This window comes from Rhinolophus hipposideros (assembly GCF_964194185.1).
Source record: "Rhinolophus hipposideros genome assembly, chromosome: 10".
NCBI classification, from domain to species: Eukaryota; Metazoa; Chordata; class Mammalia; order Chiroptera; family Rhinolophidae; genus Rhinolophus; species Rhinolophus hipposideros.
Genome location: NC_138056.1, coordinates 48551600 through 48574910, shown reverse-complemented (window position 1 = coordinate 48574910; position 23311 = coordinate 48551600). Strand labels below are relative to the sequence as shown.

Sequence of the window (23311 nt, the reverse complement as noted above, 5' to 3'; positions counted from 1 at the left end):
AAACCCAGTGGCTATTACCTTCTTAAACCATAGGCAGCTCAATTTTCTGTCCTGGGGCAGGGTCAGAATAATAATAGTAGGGCAGGAGTGATAATTGAAATAGTAGTTATACCTTACATAAGTACAGTTTAAAAAATATATACACTAAGGGCTTTCCATTCATCATCCAATTTGATATTCCCAATAGTCCTTGAGAGAGGCAGAGCAAGGCTTGTACCCAATCTTTCATGTGAGGAAACTCAGGTCAGGGGACGAAAGGAACTTCCACAAGACTGTACATTGGTCAATGTTGGGGGTGGGCTTCTAATCCAGGTCTCTGACTTGCTGTCCAGGGCCCTATAAGAGCTTGGCACATACCATGTTTCCCTAAAAATAAGACCTAGCCAGACCATCAGCTCTAATGCGTCTTTTGGAGCAAAAATTAATATAAACCCAGTATTGTATTGTATTATATTATATTATATTATATTATATTATATTATAGACCTGGTATTATATCATACCCCGTCTTATATTAAAATTAGACTGGGTCTTATATTAATTCTTCCTCCAAAAGACGCATTAGAGCTGATGGTCCGGTGAGGTCTTATTTTTGGGGAAACATGGTAGCAGGCACTCAATCAGTGGTGATAGGATCAGAATCTTCAGAAAGGATGTCCTGGTCACATTATGGACCCTGGTTACTGATCGACATAGTCTCAGGATCAGAGTGACATGGATCTTAAATCATTCAGTCTACTCCCCACTGCACAGATGGGGAAACTGAGGCCCAGGGAGGTGCAAGTACCCAGGACAAAAGCCCAGGTTTCTGTACTTTAGCCCAGAGCTCCCTTTATCCATGCCCCAGCCTGGGAATTTCATAAAAATATTTAGTGAGAGTCTCCTGTTTGTGGGCTCAGTGGTGGGTGGGAAAAGGGTCATCGATGAGCCAGCCCAAGCCCTGGCCTTCAGGACCTCACTGCTTGGGGGAAGGACTAGACAAATGTGTAGCACAGATCTGAGCTGATATAGACATCCTGAGGTTTGGAGAGCTGAGAGGAGAGGAGAGGAGTGGTACTTGATTTGGACCTAGAGGGACAAGGGTGATTTTGATAGATAGTAATAAAAAATGATGTTCAAGGCAGAGGGGATCTTCTGAGCAAAGACAAGGAGTGTATCGTGCTTATGAGGGGCTTATCGGTGTGGGAGATGAATCGAGAAAGGCAGGAAGCGGCTGGATCTTGTACAACCTCGAATGCCTCCTCATAGCCTGGCCTGAGCTCACTTACCTTTGATGAACTGGATCATGGTCAAGTCTGGTGCAATCTGGGCTAGGCCCTGCTTCTTTGGGGGCTCCCCAGGGGGGGCGTCCTCATCCTGGGAAGACACACAACCGAGAGCAGTCAGCTGGATGCCAGACATTCTGCTCAGACATGCTTGTGGGCTGGGGAAGGGAGCGCTGGGAGAGGAGAACGTATGGCGTCTGCCACTGCCTCAGCAGCAATAGGGGCCAGCAGTGTTCCATTTGTTCTTGGCCCTTTAGGTACTGAACAAGTGGTTTTGGAAGAATGAATGACATTCCAGTGGTGAAACTTTGTCATCACCATCATTAACATCATAATAACTGTAAGGGTGAAATTCAGGGAATCAATAATGAACTTAAACTTAGCTAGTTTGCAGTTTGCCTCACTACATAGCTTACTATCTAGCCACCTGTAATTTGATCCACCCTGATATTCATCTATTTTCTCCGTTTCTCCCCTCACTGATTAACCGACGAACTCTGTTCTCTTTCTCAAGGCTACTCATACCTTGTTAAGTAACAACATCCTAACCTGAAAAGAGCAATTTCTTAGTCCTCAGGTGCCCAGACACAAAAATCCAATTTACAACTCCCTTGCAGTTTTTTTTTGTCTGTTTGTTTTTAATTTTATTGGGTAACAGTGTGTTTTTTCCTGGACTCATCAGCTCCAACTCAAGCCGTTGTCATTCAATCTCGTTGTCAAGGGCACAGCTCAGCTCCCAAGTCCAGTCATCATTTGCAATCTAGTTGCAGGGGGCGCAGCCCACCATCCCATGCGGGAATCGAACCGGCAACCTTGTGGTTGAGAGCACGTGCTCTGATCAACTGAGCCATCTGGCCACCCACCAGCAGCTCAGTGGCAGCTCAGAGGCAGCTCATTGTCTTCAATCTAGTTGTGGAGGGCACAGCTCACTGGCCCATGTGGGAATCGAGCAGGCAACCTTGTTAAGAGCTCGCACTCTCACCACCTGAGCCATCTGGACACGTACCCCTCGCCCTCCCGCAGTTTTTACTAGTGACACAGGCAGCCCCTTCAGGTCGCTATGGCGAAGTCCGAGTCCAGAGTCTGGAGATAACATCATCTTCAAACAGACCGTCCAGGAAGGATGTCAGCCTTCAAACCTGCCTGACCAGCTCCCAGATCTGCCTACTCGACCCCCACTTTCCTATGTAAGAAAAAGCTAACCTGAAGTTAGGTGCAGCTGCCGATCAGTCTCTACCCTGGCAAAGGAGTCGGCCAGTATTTCTCTCTGACCCTCTGTCTCAGCAGCTGTCCACTCTCAGACTCTGGACTCTGCCCTGGTGACCACCCCACCCCCTGCTGGGGTTTCTCTCCTTACAGCCCATGACAGTCGTCATCTTGGGACACTGCCATGAGCATTTTTTCTCTTCCTACCTTTAATAAAAACTTCCTTTGTCGAGTCTGTGAATGCTTTCACCTTTCGTGAATAAGCAGGGGTTAATTCCACTCGATGACAATAATCACCAACGTGACCATGAAAATTACCACCATAACCACCATCGTTGTGAGTATTTCCATCATGTTAAATATCACTTCATTCGCATTACCAATATCATCATGAATAAATGACCTCTATTGCCCTCACTAGTGTCCTTCCACCTGATGAGGATGGCCTGCATGCAACTCTTGAAGGAGAGGTCGTTAATCCTGGGAAAGAGGACTTCAGGGACACAATCGCAATCTCCTGAGTGTCAGAAAGGAAGAAGGAAATAATGACAAATAGTGGTTAATGGTTCCTAAGCACTTACTAGAAGCCCAGTGCTGTTCTCACCACTACCTTAATGCACTGACTCATTGAAACCTCACAGCAACCTTCTGAAGTAGGTATTATTGTAATATAATCCCCATTGTTAGGAGATCAAGTGACTTAGAGATGAAGTGACTTGCTCGGTCACATAACTAGTCAGTAGTCAGGCTATGATTTGAACCCGAATAGCTTGACTCCAGAGCCTGTATTCACTTGGCTTGTTCACCCTAAGGGGCAAAACCCAAGGTCACTGAGTGCTGGGTGGCTTGCTCTAATATAATAGTTTCATGCAGGTACTATTACCGTGCACATTTTTTAGATAAGGAAATGAAATCTTGGAGCAGTTGCTCCTGGCACAGGAATACCAGTGATCGAGTGGGGTCTGGTTTTATTACATTTTTCTATGTAGCCTGAGGCAGGAGGAACAAGTTTCATGGAAAAAGACAAGCCCAAAGTAAAGAGCACTTTGGATGAGGCTGCCCTGGGAGGAAGTGAGTTCCCCATCACTAGGAGCATGCAAGCAGAGGCTGGCTTCTCCCTGGTCCGGGGTACAATACACTATAGGAGAGGCCAATTTGGGCTGAAAAATATACGTGGGGTCCTCTGGTTGTGCCTCTTGTGGTAAAAAAAAAGGGGTTCTTTAATAAAACTGACAAATCCAGAGGTAGAAAGTACAGTTGAAGGAGGGCCCGGTTGGGACCCCTATAATAGAGACCTCCCTGGCCTCACCTTTCCTTGACCAATAGCTTAACAATAGATCATTTCCCTGCAGCTTGAGCTTGGAATGTCCTCTGTCCCAGTACCCTGCTTTAGAAAATCACGCTGAAACTTATGATTAACACTCTTAGATTTATTGATCACAATCTCTATGGTCTAGCATTCTTTCCAGGCTACTCCCATCATTGTTCCTGGATCGCTGATACCACAGGAGAGTCACGTTGCCAGAGGGAAGGCTCCATGCAGACCCCCTCCCTCTCAACCTTCATGTAGCCTCAGGAGGAACGCTCAGGTTTTCCCTTAAGTGCCCTAAGGCGGTCTGAGAATGTTAAGGCAATTTTTGGAGGTGTTAACCTGTTGCCTTCACAGACCACTAGTGCTCTGATAATAAACGCTTATCCTATAGCCCAGCTCCTGTGTCGGTCGGTTGGCTGAGTGGCACAGGCAGCACGCACCCCAGACTCGGTTGCCTTCTGGTTTCAACCTCACAGGGTAGTCTGATCACAAATTCCTAACTGAGAAGGTCATGGTGGGTAGTCATGCCCCAGGCCTATGTCTTCTTTAGTAAAAGGTTTATCTTTGCCTTAAACAAGCCCTGTCCATTTTTCTTCTCAACCTAGGTTAAAACACCTTTGAAACGCCAGAGTAATCCTTTTTTCAGACTCTTGGCAGGCATAACCACCCTCAAGGGAGCACGTGATCTTGTTAAGTATCCTATACTTTGCTTTCTCACACCTTCATGTAATCTTCCTTACATTCCCTCCTTAATTCCAAGTGCACTGAAAGAAACTTTGAAACTCATTCTACAGAGCATTTGAGGTCTTACTTCCAGGCAATTGTCAATTTGGACTCAAATAAACTCTTACAAAAATTCTCTACAGGTCTGGAAGTTTCTTACATCGACATTCTTTATATTTATGATGTACTAAAATGAGAATATCTTAGCTATAGGGGGTTAAAGGAAATATATTAATAAAATTAATTTCTTTTTACTTTTGAACATAGCTACTAGAATATTTAGAATTAGCTACGTGGCTCACATACTATTTCTTTTAGACATGCTGCCGAACGAGAATGAGAGACTCTCTTTGCTCCTTTTTCATTCGTAGCCAAGTTATGGGAGAGTGGTGTGGGAGGGACCTCCCAGTGTGGTGCCAGGCTCCTGCGTGGGAAGAGGGGTGCTCGGTGTGGGGGATACTGCCTCCAAAATGGAAGGAGGAAAGGCTGGGATAGACTGATAACTTCCCAGCCTCTCTTATCACGCAGGGGAGGGCTAGACCTTCAGACAGGCAGAATCTTGTGATTTCCTTGCCTGGGACTCCTCATCCTCAAGGAAACAATACAAACAACCACAATGTCGTCTGTGGCCACATGGACGATCCTAGATGGTCTACACTGCACTTTCACATCCACCATGTCAATGAATTCCCACAACAGTCTGGTGCAGGGATTAGTACTACATCTATTTTACAGAAGAGGAAACTAACTCCCCCCAAAAGGGAAGTGTCACCCAGGGAGCACTTGGCAGAGCAGGCTCCCAAACCCAGGTCCTACAGTAGCCCCACCTCACTCGTCTCATGCTATGAGAAAGGACATAGGGACTGGAGAAAGGAGGGGAGGGACGGACTTTCAGAGGTTGGGGGTCCTCCCTTCCAGGGAGAAGTGAGGTTTGGGATTTGAACAGTCAGAAAGGGAGAGGTACGGAAGGAGAGGCATAGTACAGCACAAGTGTGATGGTGGGAAGGGGCCTGGTGTGTGTGTGTGTGGGGGGGGGTGGTAGGGAAACCAACCTGACTACGGCCGAGTCTCTGGGGCAGGAGCTGGGCAGTTTGGAGGGCCAAGCTAAGGGCCTTGGGCTTTATCCTGTGGGCACTAGGAGCTCTGGCTGTTCCTAGATGCTGTCTCTGTGCTCTTCACGTTTCTGCCCCTCTCTCCCAGATCTGTTTTGAGGACTCCTGACTCATAGTGGGCTCCAGAAAGAGGAAACATTAGGCCTCTGCTCAGAACAGTGATTGGAGTATGACCCATCTGGCTATGGTTTGCCCAGGTCAGCAGGCTGGGATGAGGGAGCTGGTTAGAATTTCCCCTCTTGGGGCTGTGTGCTGACTGCTGCAAGCCCACAGAACACGGAGCTCTGTGTGGTCCAGTGCACGGAAGGCCCCACTGTCTACTCGGACTCCAGAGATCCAGGAGCTGTTCTCAGAGGAAGCTGGGTTCCTACAGGAAGGCTCTGACCTGGGGTTCTGTCCTAGCCCCATGGAGTCAGGGCTGAGCCTGGCGAGTGACGTGGAAGTCTCTGCCAGCCTTCAGCTTCCATCACCTGTGGTCACAAGAAGCAGCCACAGGGAAGGGGTTATCTGCTCAACTTCCTATCTCCTGTGGGAGGGAGATGGTGTTTTCTAGCAGAGTGCCTGGAGATCTGAACTTCTGTGAGGAACGTGACATGCTTTTGGCTTTCTTATAACGAGATTCATGCAACTGGCCATGCCTCACTTTCCTTTGGCTGCCAGAAAGCTCAGAACCAAATAAGTGGTTATCAATTGAATTCATCTTTGGGGTCCACGCTTCTGTGTTTTTCTGTCTCTTTCTGATACCTTTTGCTGTTATTTCTAGTTTCTTGCTTCTTGGTCTTGATTGAGTGGTTCAGTACATAGGTTCTGCTCTTCCTGAGTCTGAATCCCAGCTCCAACATTCACTAGCCACGTGATCAGGTTCCTCTGTGACTCAGTCCCTTGGGTATAAAATGGGGGTAGGAACTGAACCTACTTCATAGGTAGGTTACAAGAATTAAATGAGATAATACATCAAGGGCTTAGAACAGTGCATGGTACAGAGCAAGCAATACACGTTAGCTTCATTTCCCACTCTTTTACTAGTGTTGTACATGCCTTTGGTGTAAGCTGCCTTAAACCTTTTATGGAATATAGGGGAAGCAGGATACAGAAAAGCATATAAAAGGAAAATTAGAAAAAAGGTCATGTTTCTGTTATGTTTCCTCTTAAGAGTTGGCCTGATCAGAGAAAGATACAAAGAAAGAGCATGCCTGGTTATTGAAGTTCTGCGTCAGCCATTAAACTATCCACCTCACCACTTGGCCTCATTTTGTTCTTACAAAAAACCCAAAATATAGATTTTCTGGTTATACCCATTTTACAGATTTCAGAATTAGTGGCTGCGCCAGGATTCATACACCAGTCAGTATGGTGCAGACACCATGTGTCTAACTCCTGCCCCTGTTGGACTCCCTCCTTGCCACTGCAGGATGTCTCAGACACTGAGAAGACTCTCACATGGTGCCTTTTGGGCCAGATCAGCTACCAATCATCCGATCGCCTCTCTTCTCTAGCCTCAGTCTCTTCCTCTGTCAAATGGGGGTATTGGACTAGACCAGTGTTTTTAAAACTGATTTTTAGCAACAAAATCCTTTTCCCAGTTGAAATCTCACTCAAATAACTGGAATAAAAAGACATAAAAGTTGAACTTGTCTGATTGAAGTGTGTGTGTGTGTGTGTGTGTGTGTGCGCGTTTGTCTAGTTGGGTAGAAGGCCCTTAGCTCTGCTGAGGACACCTCCCCTCAGTCTCCCTATGGTAGCACCTTTGGGGTTCTGAGGGGTGCAGTTTGAAAACTACTCAAGCAAAATCGCCGCAAAGGGCCCTCCAGCCCCGATGTTTGAGGAAGCTCTTATCTGTACCAGGCTGGGGAGGGGGGCCTCTCCTCAGCACTTTGGGGCCAAGACCTAGTCTTGCACAGACTAATGCAGGGAAAGGTGGTACTGGGCATGGCTTTAACTCTCTCTGGGCCTCAGTCTCCCCATCTGTAAGACTGAGGGGGTTGAACTGAATGATCACACAAGACCATCTACCTTAGAGAGGTGAGCGAGGTGAGGGCGGAGTCACAAGGCCTGGGGTGCCAGGAATGGGGGAGGATACCAGCGGAATCCCAGGCCAGCCGGGAGGATTCCTTGGGGAGAGGCACAGTGCATTCCGGAGGGAGAGGCACAGAAAGACCAAGTCACCTCAGGCCTCACAGGGGCTGCAGAGGGAGCCCGAAATCCCAGGGGGACGGGGGCCTCCAGGCCGGACAAACCTCAATAGACTAATCCTAAGTCCTGGGTTTTAAGGCCATTGCCACAGCCTACTCCTGTCCCCACCCATGGCCATTCTTCCAAAGAAGCACATCGATGTTAATGACTGGGAGACAGGGATTTCATAGACTCTTGGGCCACATTCTAGCCCTTTAGAAATGTGAATTTTGGGAATCACAGACCAGTTGAGGCATAGAACCTTAGAATAATAGAACACAAGTACCGGAGAATCTTCCACTACTAGAAACACAGAGCTTTAAAACCATATAATCTTAGAATCCCAGACCCTGAGAGGTAACCCAGAGTAACAGACATGGAGACTCCCAGGAAATATGAACCCAGGAAAGGTGACAAAGGCTAGTGGTGCTTAGAGGCTAGGCAGGGGCAGAGGATCTCAACAGTCACGGCCCTTCCCAGCCCCTGGCCCAGCCCCAAGGGCAGGTACTCAGAAAGACCTGGAGTATGGAGGGCACATAACGGTGGCTGGCTGAATGGGGCCAGATGGAGCAGGACGACCTGCTAGGGAGCCCCTAAGAGACCATCCTTACTCCACGGGCCCTGCAGAGCCATCTACCAGGAGTCCAGGGGCTTGCCAGGACCTGAGAGATTGGCTAATTATAGACTGAGACCCAAAGACAGGTGACACCTGCCCTGGTTCACTCCTAGAAAAATGTCTGGGTGGCCACCTGAGCTCTGAGGTCATAGACGGAGCCAAAGGCAGGAAAGTAGAGCTCCTGCCCCTTCCCATGTCCTGTATGCCCCCCCACCTGCCCCATCCTTCATCTTATAGTCTTCTCTATAGAGACTATTAATGCTCTCCTTCCCCCTGGCAGAGAACTCTGAGCACGGGTTAGGGGAGAAACCTGAGCTGTCATTCAGCCATGCCCTGTCTGTCTGCTCCTGGCCTTCAGTTACTACCTGAGAGCCCCTTGGGGCAGAGACTGTGGGATGTACTCCTCTGTTACCTGTGATAGCGCTGAGGTACTGCTCCAGAGACAGGGGGCCATTTAGAGGAGACATCACTGAACCTGACCGACCTTGTCCAGTCTTTGCCTATTGTACAGACAGGGAGACTGAGGCCTTCTCTGGGTTTCACAGTCCTTAGATTACACACCACCATCTCCTGGATACCATTAGAAACCCTATTTACTTCTAGGAGAGTATTTAGGGGACCCCTGAGCCTGAGAAGGGGATGCTCAAAGGGATTTCAGAAATAGTGTCCCATTCGCTTTCTCCCCGTCCTGTTCCCACTCCCTGTCGAAGATACACCCCACGTCGGGGGCCTGGGCTTTCTGGGAGCTGGCTCTGTCCGCTTGGGCCCTTCCTTCCGGTCCATCTGCCTCTGCGTCAGTACCCTGAGTGGTCTGGGCCAGCCTGAGTCACTGCGAGGAGACAGGGCCACGGTAGCCTCGGGAGGATGGGGGAACAAGTCCTCCCACATCAATATTTATTGCCTGAGAGCTGCTAGAAGCAGATCATCATGTTCTCAGCCTTCCGTTCTTTTTTAAGAACCTCTCCCCTCCTTCCCTCCCCACTCCCCATTCAAAATGTGCTGACAGAATGAATATAGACAGCCAGACAGATTCACAGCTAGGGAACCAGGGTTTCAAGGCATCACAGAGACACAGCTCTTAAAATCCAAATCTGCATTTCAACAGCTTCAATGCAAGGAATCGCACATTCTCAGAATCTGAGACACACAGAATATGCTCCAGCTATTTAACCTCAGCATCTTACATGACAGAACAGAATGGGGAAGTGACTTGCTCAAGGTCACATGACTGACATGTGACTGAGCCCAGCAGAGACAAGTCTCTTCCACTATTCCACCCCATGGTTCAAGTATTATAGCTATTTTTTCTGTTTCCATTTAGGGCTCAGCGTGGAGACTACCCATAACCAGCAAGCCAGGCTCTCCCTTTCCTCTGTGATTTCCCTCACTTCTAAGAACTCTTCCTCAGTTCTAGGAATTCTAGCTCATTCAAATTTTGGCCTGAGCTAGGCAGAACCGGGAAGGACCATCTGCGATTCCAAGCTTTCCTCTTCTCCTGAAACTGGTCCCTCTCCAGGGCCTGCCTCCCCCTGCCTCTGAGCCTGCATCAGCCTCGCTCTTCACTGTGTCTGGTATGTTCCATGGCAGAGCAGCACCCAGGCCTGTGCAGTCCCCGCTTGGGTGGCTCCAAGACACATGCCCATGCCCCACCTCACTGCCAATGCACTGGCTCCTGCCTGGACCAATGCCCTAGCTTCTGCTCCCTGCCACCAGCCATTCTCTGCACACTCCCCAGCCCCTTTAGTCCTTTCCCTGCCTGGCACCTGGTGACAGAGCCACAGGACCCTCTGCTTACCCTCCTTCCAGGGCCACCTGCTGCTCTTGAAGCTGGCAGGCAAGGCTTTTCTTATTCTGGCCCCTGCTGGCTGTTCCTACATCATTTTTCTTTGGTTCCCCTTATATACACCCTCTGCTCCAGCAGGGGTGGGGGAGGTGGTAGATGGGTGGTGAGGTTCATAGAGCAGCCCGGTCAGAGGTCAGACAGACTTGGGCTCAAGTCTCAGCTTTTCTAGGCAGAGACATTTTCAGCCCTTCCTCCCAGGCCCAAGCTTTCTTGCTCTCCAAAGGAGGCCCTATCATATATTACAGCAAACATATTCAAATGTACCAAGCTGACACACTAAATAGAATTATTCTTGCTGCAAAATATTCAACAGGATTTTTATAAATTTTCCCTTTGAAATTAGAATTACTTAGCAACAACTAACTCAATTTATGATTGTGATTTCTCAATAATTACTTCCCTGTGAAATATACAGAGTGCCAAAAAAAGTATACACATTTTAAGAAAGGAAAAAACTATATTAATTGTAATACTCAATATAGACCAATAGCAAAAGATGAATACATTTGACTTCTGCAACTACAAGAGGTCCTCAAAGTGGTAACTATCAGTGTCCAGACACGTCTGATTATGGCGAACTACTGCTTGAGCATAGATAACATCTCTTAAAATGGGTATACATTTTTTTGGCACCCCCAGTATATCTATATCTATATATACCTATATATCTATATCTACACAAACACACACACACACACACACACACACACACACACACACACCCCACAAGGTGTGACAATTAAGTTCCTGAACTTGTTGCAACAATGTTGTTAACCTTTTTTGATATCAGAGGGATTATTCATTATGAATTTGTACCAACTGGACAAACAGTTAACCAAGTTTACCATTTGGAAGTGCTGAAAAGGCTGAGTGAAAAAGTTAGACGACCTGAACTTTCCGCCAACAATTCATGGCTCTTGCATCACGACAATGCACCAGCTCACACAGCACTGTCTGTGAGGGAGTTTTTAGTCAGTAAACAAATAACTGTATTGGAACACCCTTCTTACTCACCTGATATGGCCCCCAGAGACTTCTTTCTTTACCCGAAGATAAAGGAAATATTGTGAGGAAGACATTTTGATAACATTCAGGACATCAAGGGTAATATGACAGCTCAGAAGCCATTTCAGAAAAAGAGTTCCAAAATTGCTATGAAGGGTGGACTAGGCACTGCCGTCAGTGCCTAGCTTCCCAAGGGGAGTACTTCGAAGGTGACCACAGTGATATTCAACAATGAGGTATGGAGCACTTTTTCGAGGATGAGTTTGCAAACTTAGTTGTCGTACCTCATAACGGAGTATTTATAAAACATTTCTATTTTGTCATTTTCTTTTGTATTTTGGAGGCGATTTATGGTTTTCCTGGCCTTATGTTATTGTGGGTCCCTAGAAACCTTGGAATCTCCTGGCTGGAATCATCTCTCCTGCCCAGTGGCTCACATGGTCCTGCCCTCTCTTACCAGGTGTGACCGTTGGCATATCCTCGCACCTGCTGGGCTTCAGTGGCCTCCTCTGAGGAAAGACCACCTGCCCCATAAGTAAAGCAGAAGGATTCAGTGAGGTACCCCTGGAGCACCTCACCAGCTATTACTTCTCAACGAGTCCTTGTCCTGACTAGGCTGTGCCTGTTTATGGGTAGAGACAGTGTCCAGCCTGACGCCTGGCCCAGGGGATGCATTCAATACATATTTGTCCTCTCACTATCCCTGAAAAGGTCAGATTCATTTCTGTAGCCAAATCCTCTGCCCAGCTGTTTCCACAGCTAAAATACCCCTCCCTCTCTTTTCCAGGCTTCCACACATCTTTTAAAATCCAGCTCAACTCTCTCCCCTTCAGAGAAGTCTTCCCAGACCTGCCACACACCCTTCATCTCCTACCAGTTTTCAACCTTGCTATAGCATGTTCAGAATTTACAAAAAACCTCTGAGTGACAAGCAGAGAGGCAGCAGGGGAGTGGTTCGAGCCAGGACCGTGGGCTCAGACAGGCTTGGGTTCTCATCCCAGGGCTGCCTTTGCTGGCCTGGTGCTCTTGGGCAGGGCACTTCCATCTCTGGCCCTTGATCTCCTCCGCGGAGGGAGGGGCAGGGAACACTCACTGGGCAGGGCTGTTAGAGGGGATGCAATGGAGCTCGACAGGAGTGTTTTTGTAAGCTGTGACTCGCAGTGCCCAGGAGGGATGACGTTTAATGTCACAAAGGAGGACAAATGATTGGGGCCTGAAGTCTGGATGAGGGTGAGGACACGGAAGGAGCTTACTTTGCTGACAACTGTCAAGACCCTTCGCCGGAAGTGAAGCTCCTGCTTCTCCTTGGGCATCTCCCTGGGGAAGAAGAAGTAGGGGATGGCAGCCAGGGCCACTGCGCCAGCAGAGATGAGGAAGCCCAGCCACCAGGCACCCACCCATCGGGGGTCCTTCGAGGTTAGGCTGATACCACCTGGAAGAGAAGACCATGGTGATGTTGGGGTCACGATAGGCCTTCAATTCTTGGCCACCACCCTGGGACTGGCCTCTGAGATGTAAGGTGGCCTGGTTGGGGAGTCAGGAGACCTGGGTTATGGTCCTGGTTCTGCCAGTTATGTCCTGTATGACCTCAGGTGAGTCCCTGACCCTTTGTGGGTCTTGGCCTTTCCAACTACTAAGGCAATGCATGTACTGGTCAAGGTCGTGGACTGCCAGGTCTGAATTCCATTACTAACATGACCTTGGGCAGGTTGCTTAACCTCTTTGTGCCTCAGTTTCTTCCTCTGCAAAATACAGATATTAGTCGTACCTATGTCAGAGGGTTGTTGTGAGAATCATAGAAGTGAATACATGTAAAAAGCACTTAGAATAGTGCTGGCATATACTATGCTCTATATAGGTGTTTGCTCTTCTTCATGTTACTGTCACTACTGTGGTTATTGTTATTAAATTGATGGTTAAGACTACTCTCGTGGTTCTCAGACCTGCAGGTTGATTAAAATCACCAGGGGTGCTTATAAAAAAAATACCAGGTCTTACCCAAGACCAACTTAGAACTACCACAGGGTGAGGTGGGAAGGTGACCGAGGAATCTATACCTTTAACAAGTTCCCCAGGTGATTTTTGATGAGGACTAGAGTATCCCAGATGTATCTGCTGGCAGGGGGGCCCACATCTCCCATCAAACTTCTTGACCCCCAGGCTGAGTTGGGCACCTCCTCCTTTAATCACCACCGTTTCCACAAGCACTTTGTAACAATATGGCTGCATGATGACAGCAGCCCCATGAGTCAGACTGCTTCCCAGGGACTTGATCCTGAGCTCCTCCTGAGCGCGAGCCAGATCACACAGTCGGCACTCAGGAAACGTATCTGTGAAACTGGGGATGAAGTTGGCTTTTGCGCTGATTCCCTCCTCCACTTAATTGTTCCTCCCGCTTCTGTGCCAAGTTGGCGAGAGCTCGCACATGCTTGTCCCCACCTCCTCTGCTTCTCATATACCAGCCTGTGCCTGCAGTGGACCCAATCCACCTACCCCATGAACTCCCCCAGAGAGAAAGAAGGACTATGTCCACAGGAATGTCATATCTGCCTGTGGAGGTAGCCCCATTTGCAGGATGATGCCAACAGAATCAGAAAACACACCTGCTTGCCCCAAGCTGGGGTGTGTCTGGGAAACCTAGGGGAGCCTTGACTCCCAAAGGAGTTATAACAAGAGCTCACACTTGTCTCCTGGCCCCAGCTTTCTAGAAGGAGAGGAGGCAGGGCAGGGCTGTTTCTAGTTACTCTTGCTCAGAGCTGCCCAGACCTGTCCTAGCTAGAGGCACCCTTGGGCAAAAGCCGGAGAACAAGAAGCGGAATCTGTACTGCATAGCCATCTATTCCTATGTGTATCACCTGAGGCTTCTAGGGCTTTCTGGAAAATTTCCAGGTGAGAGATAAGACTTCTGAGTAGCAGAAGGCAGAAGTCAAGGCAGCTCAGAGCTGCTCGGTAGGACAGGCAGGCAGTTAAGGTTCCACAGTGACCTGTTCTAAAAGGATTTCTCTTACACTCCAGCAGGGCACCAGGGCACCAGGGCTCCCAAACCCCCAAACTCCTCCCTCCTGGCTGCCTTCATACCAAGCTTCAGTTTCACTCTTTGCCCCACTCTGACCACTACCTGGATCAGAGACCACTGTTCCCCAAATGGTGCCCTCAGCACAGGTTCCCAGACTCTGAGGTGGCCAGAACTAGAAGGGTCCTTAGAGGTCACCCAGTAAGTTTCTCATCGGAGAAAGGCTCAAGGAAACTGAGTCCTGCTCCCAAAGTTCTCTCTGACATACCAGTGTCCTTTTTGTTTCACCTGGGTCTTGTTCCCCCTAAAGATGGGAGCGCCCTACCGGCCAGGAGAGTATGTGCCCCTCTCTGCCCACAGCATATCTGAGCATGGGGCTGAGGGCCTGGGAGACTCAGAGATAAAACAGGTAAAGACTCCTAATAATAGCAGTGACGACAACCACAGCTCCTTATCTTATGGTGCTTTATAGCTTAGCTCCGTCACCTCACTGGATTCTGGTTGTGGCTTTGGGAGGTGGACAGGACAGAGATTATCTCAAAGATGAGAGGGCTGAGGCTCAGAGAAGTTAAGAGGCATGTCCAAGGTCAGTGGGATTGCTGGGGTTTGAACCTGGGCCCCCTGGCTCAGTGTCTCCTATGAGACCAGTGGTCACTCAGCTAATATCTGTGTGCCTCTGGGGACAACTGTGTGTTCTTAAGGCTCACCTTCTGGCATCCGGTCAATGTCCACATAAAGGCGCAGCATGACGCCACCCAGCCCAAAAGCCAAACCTGGCCCCATCAGTGTCACTGCAAACAGGATCCCTGTAACACAAAGCCTGGGTTAGGCCTCGCTGACCCTGGTTTCCTCCATAGGTCAGTGCCTGCCCCATGGGCCCAGGGCAGCCTGTCTCTCATGGTTGGGCCTGGGAAACTCTCCAGAGCTTCTCTGGCTCTTTACTGGTCACATGGGACAAGGTCAGGGACTCCTGCCCAGCCACCCCCTCTCACTTGGGGCCTCTCATCCTCCTACCTGAGCCCAGCCCTCCCTCAGAGGCCAAGAGGCGGGACCAGTCCTCACCAAGGTAGAGAGGAGAGTTGTTGCTGTGGGCAAAGTCATCGATGTAGGAGACACCGAATGGCTGGATGGGCACACCACCCACGCCGAGCAGGGTCTGTGCCACAAACATTATCCCCACCACAGCCAGATGCTTGGCCTCCGTGTGACTTGAGCAGTTGCTGCTGGAGGAGGCTGGGGCCGGGACCAAGGTGGTGGGAAGGCACAGGGAAGCCTCGAAATCCTGTGACATGTTCCCTGAGAGATGATAAAACATATTATGACCATAGCTAAAACTTTAATATGGCACTTCCTGGATGCAAGGTACTATTCTAAGTGCTTGTGTATTTAAATCATTTGACCCTGCCCCTCTCCACGACCACCCCCACAACAAACCTAGGGGATGGGTGCTCGCATGACTCTTGTTTCACAGATGAGGAGACTGTGCTCAGGCAGCAACTAGCAAAGGGTAAAGCCAGGACTGGAACCCAGGCAGCCTGGCTTCGAGTCCATGCTCTTACACCACCCTATGCCACCTTTCTGAGCAGAGGTACGTAGAAGTGCCATGGCAACATGGCAATGGTGGCTCTTGGGTGGGGTGGGGCTGTCAAAGGAGGTCAAGTTTGAACTGAGTCCAGAAGAACAAACAAGATTTTCCAGAAAAAGAAGGTGGGGAGAGCTGGTCCAGGGAGAGGTTACAGTACATGTAAATAAAGGGGCTTGAGAAGGTCAGCGTGGCTGCCACACACAGTGTGACAGGCGAGGTCAGGGCTGAAGGCAGGGCTGGCAGGGAATGGGTGCTGGGGCTGGCCTGTGGGGGCTCTAGTGCCCTCGGCTTTCATTCTGGGGAGGGCGCGGTGTCCGCTTGGGACACAGAGGCAGAGTGCAGTAAAGGGGCATTTCTTAATTTAGTACCAGATGTTTGTTCCCTGTAGCTCACCAATATTTGGTGAGCAAACTGAAGGAGACCCTCATGCTATTATTATCCCAAGTGTGGGTCTAGACGAGGCCTACTCTGTGTGGCCTGCCCAGCCCTTTCCAGGAGCTGGAACTCTGAAGCAAAGCTGGGTGAACCAAGGTCAAGGACCCAGACTGGCAACGGAGGCTGCCTGGGCTGTGAGATTTTTCCACCCCTCTGGGCCTCAGTTTCCTCATCTCTCAAAAGAGTCTCCTAGAATGGAAGTTCTATAGAAATACGGAATTCAGAAAAGAATAATTCAGTAGTTCAGAGCAGGGGTTCTAGGGCCAGGCTACCCGGACCTATCATAGCTCTGTTAGCTGTGGGCCTTGGTGAAGTCCCTCCTTTTCTAAGCCTCAGTTTCCTCACTTGTAACATAGGGTAACGATAGCACCCACTCGTAGGGTTGTAAACATGAAGAGTCATGAGTAGTGGGTGGATGGATGGATGGATAAATGGGTAGATGGGAGAAAAAAAGGAATGAAGCAAATTCTCAGGCTGCTTGGGTAATTATCTAAGGGACAGGTATCCATCTGTGAAGTAGGCCCTGAACAAAAATGCCACTGAGCTGAACAGGGCCTGCTTCACTATCCCTGTCTGAAATTCTTTCATTTTTTAATTTGTTCATTCCCTCATTCATTCTGTCTTTCCTCAGTATGTTGGCTTCTTGGGAGGGTTGAACACATTAATACACGTAAAGTGCTTAGAACAGCGTCTGGGGCCTAGCAGTGGTATGTGATACTGTTATTCCACAAATATTTCCTGTGGACCTATTACTGCCAGGCCCCAAAGTAGGCTGTGTTGTAACTTCACCCCCACCTCAAAAAAAGCAGTGACATAGAAGCAGGCCCTCACCAGGATTGGCCCAGAGAGCCTAACCCCAGGACTCCCTGCTACCCCACTCCTCAGAACTGCCAGAAGGACCCACCCAGGCTGGGACTGAGGGAGGCAGTGGGGATGGGGTGGGAGGACCAGCATGTGTCCTGGGAGGATGGGCCGATGCAGGTCTCGGGAGAGGCCCTGGTTCACAATAATGCTACTTCTCATGTCCACCTCCAGCCCAGTCACTCCTGCTCTTACCAGAAGTGGTGCCATCATAGCGGTATGGCTCCGAGATGAAGTGTGGGAGAGTCATGAGCAGGCCTGCCAGGGCCACAAGGATTGCCCCACAGCCAATCAGTCGGGGCCGGTGTACCCGGATGCCGAAATAACTCACAAACACAATCAGGGCTGTGTTTCCCACCTGCAAAAGGACAAGGGGACCCATTAAAATGAAGCAGAAGCCAGGGCTGGAGGCCTACACCATCCTTCCTCTATTGACAACCTCAGTGCTTTCATGTGTATAATGGACTAGCTGGCTGAATAAGAATCCCTGGGGTCCCTCTTATACATTCAGATTCTGGGTCCTCTTAGGAAGGGACCCAGTGCCCCATTAGGGGAGAGAAATGAGGGCAGAGTGGACAGGCTAGAAATTCAATTTCATTCTGGAACACTGGTTGGACCCCATATTGGAACATGAAGAGGGGCAGACAAGGAAAGGGGTTTTGAGTTTCTGGGACCTCATGAATGAGAGAAACAAATAAAGAAACTTTAAGGCCAGAGGAGTATGGCTGAGAACTCTGAGCCTTAGCATCAAAATCCTAGGATATGGGGACTTGAGAGCTTGCAGGGAAGGAGAAGCCTGTGCCGTCAGAAGCTGGGGTGTGCACCCCGTTCAGCTGCTTACTGGCTGGTGACGGTGGGCGAGGTCCTCATCCCCTGAACCCTGGGTTCCCTGCTGGTAGAGTGGGGGCAGTGTCAGCAGAGGGTGGGTGGGAAGGACTGACCCTGGGAAGGACAGCCACTCTCCATTTTATAGATGGGACACCGAGGTCCAGAGACAGAGAGTGACTCGCCCAAGGCCCCAGTGCTGGGTGATCACGCTTCCTTTTTTTTTTTTTTCACGCTTCCTTTTCACCTCTGAGATCTGGAGGTGGGGTCTGAAGACTGGGGACTCTGTGTAGCGAGCAGGCTTTGGGGTTGGAAGAACATGACACATCACCCAGTGGGGAGAAAAGTTCACAGACATCTGCTGGGGCAGGGAAGAGAAAGCGTGTTCTCCGGACAGTGACTTTCTCCAAACATCTGTTGGGGGAGGTGCTGTGCACAGCTGGACTCTGATCTCCAAACCGCCCCGAGCAGTTTGTGCACTCTTCCCTGTTGGGTGGCTGTTTGGTGGCTGGCCCCAGAGGCAGAGGCCTGTAGATCCCTGGGCAACTCTGAGGACGACACTCCATGCCATGCTGTCACTCCCTCTCCAACTACCTCAAGGTCCCAAATTCTGCCTTTGATCTCATTTAAACCCTTTTTCACGACTGTTGAAGCGATTTCCTCTGATTCCTTCCTGGAACAGACATTAGCCAGGTGCCCAAAAAGGAAAAGCAACCAAAGGGAGAGTGGGTAGATATGGAAAGCCTGGCTAGCTTTAAAATACCCCATACCTCCCATTAAAGTGCCCCAAGGACAGCAGTGCCAATGCTGTGATTTTACAGGGAGGGTGAGGTCGCCTTGTTAGGCCTAACACATGGCTTGTCCGTTTATGAGCCAAGAAGGAGCTGGCTAAGAAGGTTTGGGAGGGAGCTGTAATGGGGTGGCTCTGGGAGTGGAAGGGTTTATGTTGGGGTAGTGAGAGAGGAGGACCAGGGGGAGCTGGGGTTGCCCTTTTCCCTCAGTGCCCACCCCGGAAACTGGGCCAGGGACAGTACCTCATTGAAGGCAGCCAGTAGTCCAGAGGTCTGGCTGGAAAGGCCGAAGCGCTTCTCCACGGTGGAGATGGAGCTCTTGAGGTAGCCTGAGATCATGAGCTGCGCCAGCTGCAGAAGGCTGTGGCACAGGACGAAGAACTGCCGGACAGGGGCCACAGTGATGGCAGAGGGCAGAGGGCCAGGGAGACAGCCGGGGGCGGTGTGTGGGGGTGTTGTGGAGAGACAGAGTCAGAGTTGAGGAAAGAGGGAGAGTAAGGAGTAAGGCCACGAGAGAAACAAGGAATAGAGATGGAGAAACAGAATTAGGGGGGACAGACACATAGGAAGAGAGAGTAAGGGAGGAGAGTCAAGAATGAAAGAGACAGAGACAGAAAGAATTATTGGAGTAGCCACAGCTTCTCACACAGACCTGAAAACTAGAAAAGCTGTCCTGGGTACTACTTTGATGCCTGAGGGCTACTCAAAACCTACCTGACAGAGAGCAGGGTCTTCATGGAACCAAGAATGGTGGAAGCTCGCCCTGACCCTCAGAGCTCCCCTGGAGCTGGACTGGACCTCTCTGCCTATTCCACCACCCTCATCTTTCTCCAGGAGGCTATCCGATATCCTTCTTCACCCCGCCCCTACCCTCACCCTTCCACCCCATCCTTCCCTAGAGCTCTCCTAAGAGACCACCTATACATACCGAATCCCCGAGCTGCCTACCCGCCCCCTAGACCCACCCCAAACATCCTCTCCTGCTTCCTAAAAATCAGCAGAATTCCTAAAAGAAAAACTAGTCTTAAAGAATTAAAAAACAGCTTTTTTATGTTTAAATAACATTTTATGAACTAAATAACATTCATTCTGTTCTTCCAAGTCATGGTTTCCTCATATACAATGAGGAAAATGCCCTAGCCCCCAGGGTCACTGTGAGAACTAAATAAGATTATGTGGGAATAGCACTTGACACGTGGCCTCACAACCTGTAGGGACCAGTGGGTGCTTGGATGTTGAGGGCTGTCCTTGGTGGAGCCAGAACTCCCCAGTATTCACACAGGTTCAGGATTCTTGGGGTCTTTTCTTTCGCCCTAGGGAAATGAGCGGTAGGGAGACTGGTCCCCCACTGCCACAGAGTAGTTCTTTCATCTCTAAAAGGAGAGAACAAGTGCTAGGCATCTTCTATGTGCCCAAAACCATGCTAAGTGCTTTCGTAGGTCATCCCTTTGATATCACAGCCACCCATTCTACAGATGAGGAAACTGAGGCTCAGAAAGGCAGCAATTTGCTTGGCGTGACACAGCCAGTGAGTGGCAGAGTCTGCTCTGCCAGGCTTGGATGGCCCTGTAGCTGCCACGCCCCAAGAGGTACCTTGATGCTGTGGAACACACTTGGCTGCAAGTCCTGAGAGTCGGGGCTGGCTTTGCCTCCAGGTGTGTCTTCTGTGCCCGTCATGGCCATGGTGTCTTTGTCTGGCATCTGGGGCTCTTCACCCACTGGCCCTGTGGGATAGATAGCCAGGGGGTGAGAGTGGAGATAGAACCCCAGAGAATGACCCTGACCCAGATAGTCCATGGTGTTTCAGGGGTTGGTGAGAATCTGAGAGTCTAAGTACCTTCAGCCTTTCTGAGTCCCACGTGCTGGAAGGGCCCTTCCGAAAAGAGGGTGCGTGCATGCTCCTTGTGCCCACACTGGCCAGATCCTGACTAGGGCCACCGATTTTACCCCTTCATTCCGTTCCCAGTGTAAACCTGCCTCCTAGGGAGAAGCTGCTGACCCTGTCACACAACCTTTGAGCAGTGGCCCCAGTGGTAGGGACACACAGTGTCAGCCTCCCTTGGGCTTACAGCTGTGAGACATCAGTGCTCCTGGAGGCTGAGTCTTGGTCTGGGTCTGTCTTGCTTAGGATCAGACATCTGGGGCCGCATGCAGGGTCAAGGCTTGGTCCCTGGTCAGGGTATAAAGGCTTTTCCTAGAGGTAGTTTGGAACAGATACCAACATCCCCATAAGGCATCACTCTGTGTGTAATTACAAAGCTCACCAGCCCGATCTCCAAATCCCACATCACACCATGTTGCTGATTGGTGCAGACAGGGCCCTCAGAGGTCATCCCATTTACCCCCATCCCTGAGACAGTAAACTGAGGCCCCAAGTGGGGGGATGACTCAGGAGGCAGAAATGTGTACAACCTGGCCCCTGACCCCTTTACGCATGTCAGTTTTCTCCCATGGCCGTCATGGGAGCCATGTCACTATCCCACCCACTGCAGTGAGAGGAAAGCTGAGCCCCTTCAAAGGTATCTCCTACTGTCTCCTGACGTTTAATCTCAGCGAGGAGCTGGAAGTCCAGCCTTGCGGGACCCCACCCCTCCCCTTAGATGGAAACCACCTGTGCCTCCTGACAGCCCAGGCCTTGCCCGCCGCCTGGGGCCCCACTTCCTGCGGAAGCCTCCTCCATTGTTTCATAGGCCTCTTAACCTGGCAGGAGTTTCCTCTCATTCAACAAGCTCCTTTTGGAGGCTGAGCACTGACCTGAGGACACCTCTGACCAGATTGGGGGCTGGGGACTCTCCATTTCCAGACCTGGAAGGCAAACTCAGGAGAGGGCTACACAGGCCTGGAACTGCCATAAGCAGAGGTTCGGTGCTCCTCACCCTAGGTACCTGGAAACCTGAGGAATTCTTTTTTAATTGAGATATAATTCACATACCATAAGATCCACCCTTTTAAAGTACACAATTCTTCAGTGGTTTTTAGTATGGTCCAAAGTTACACACCATCACCGCTACCTAATTCCAGGGCATTTTCTTTACCCCAATAAGAGATCCCATCCCTGGTAGCAGTCATTCCCCCATTCCTCCCTCCCCCAGCTCCTGCCGACCACGATTCCATTTTCTAGCTCTCTGGACTATTCCAGATGTTTCGTATAAATTCACACAAATGAAATCCTAAAGCATGTGGTCTTTTGTGACTGGTTTCTCTCACTTAGTGTAGTGTTTCAAGGTTCATCGTGATATATCGTACATCAGTACTTCATTCCTTTTGATGGCTGAATAATATTCCACTCTGTGGGTACGTATCACATTTTGTTTATTCAGTCATCCACTGAGAGACATTTCAGTTGACTCAGGTACTGTGAACATTCACGTACAAATTTTTAGAGAGACATACGTTCTCAATTCTCTTGGGTATATCGCCAGGAGTGGAATTCCCGGGTCATATGGTAACTCTGTTTAACTTTCTGAGGATCTAACTGCCAAACTGTTTTCCCAAGTGGCTGTACCCTTTTATGCTCCTGCCAACAAAGTATGATGGTTCTAGTTTCCCTGCATTCTTACTGATATTTATTGTTGTCTGTCTTTTTTATTAAAGCCATCCTCGTGGGTGTGAAATGATACCTCATTGTGGTTTTGATTTGCATTTCCCTAATGACTAATGATGTTGAGCATCTTTTCATGTGGTTTTTGGCCATTTGTATATCTTCTTTGGAGAAATGTCTGTTTAAACAGCGAGAGGAAGATTTTTGCAAACAGTGCCTCCGATAAGGGGCTAATATCCAAAATACACAAAGAACTCATAAAACTCAACAACAAAAAAACAAATAACCCAATTGAAAAATGGGCAGAGGACCTGAAGAGACATTTCTCCAAAGAAAACATACAAATGGCAAATAGACATATGAAAAAATGCTCAACATCACTAATCATCAGAGAAATGCAAATAAAAACCACAATGAGATATCACCTCACCCCAGTCAGAATGGCTATCATCAACAAGACAAATAGTAACAAGTGTTGGAGAGGCTGTGGAGAAAAAGGAACCCTCATACACTGTTGGTGGGAATGCAGACTGGTGCAGCTGTTAAGGAAGGCTGTGTGGAGTTTCCTCAAAAAATTAAGAATAGAATTATCATATGACCCAGCAATCCCTCTCCTGGGTATCTACCCAAAAAATCTGAAAACATTTATCCGTAAAGACATGTGTGCTCCAATGTTCATTGCAGCTTTATTTACGATGGCCAAGACATGGAAACAACCAAAATGTCCTTCGATAGATGAATGGATAAAGAAGTTGTGGTATATATACACAATGGAATACTATTCGGCAATAAGTGAAGATGAAATAGGACCATTTGTGACAATATGGATGGATCTTGAGATTATAATGCTAAGCAAAATAAGTCAGACAGAAAAAGTAGAGAACCATATGATTTCACTGATATGTGGTATATAAAACTGAAAACAACAAAAGAACAAGACAAACAAATGAAGGAACAAAAACTCATAGACACAGACAATAGTTTAGGAGCTACCAGAGGGTAAGGG

At 49.1% G+C, this 23311-nt stretch overlaps 1 protein-coding gene across 6 annotated transcripts in view; it reads right to left on the bottom strand.

Annotated features, from left to right (window-relative positions):
* SLCO2B1 (solute carrier organic anion transporter family member 2B1) overlaps positions 1-23311 on the bottom strand; it is a 48114-nt gene that overhangs the window by 14871 nt on the left and 9932 nt on the right. For all 6 annotated transcript variants that reach the window (XM_081063610.1, XM_081063614.1, XM_081063611.1 and 3 more), the window contains exons 2-8: positions 20358-20488; positions 19008-19145; positions 17344-17506; positions 15330-15563; positions 14975-15073; positions 12508-12686; positions 1269-1356 (exon numbers count right to left, since the gene is read on the bottom strand). In XM_081063610.1, the coding sequence (XP_080919736.1) occupies positions 1269-1356; positions 12508-12686; positions 14975-15073; positions 15330-15563; positions 17344-17506; positions 19008-19145; positions 20358-20488 (1032 nt within the window). The remainder of the gene's footprint in view (positions 1-1268; positions 1357-12507; positions 12687-14974; positions 15074-15329; positions 15564-17343; positions 17507-19007; positions 19146-20357; positions 20489-23311) is intronic.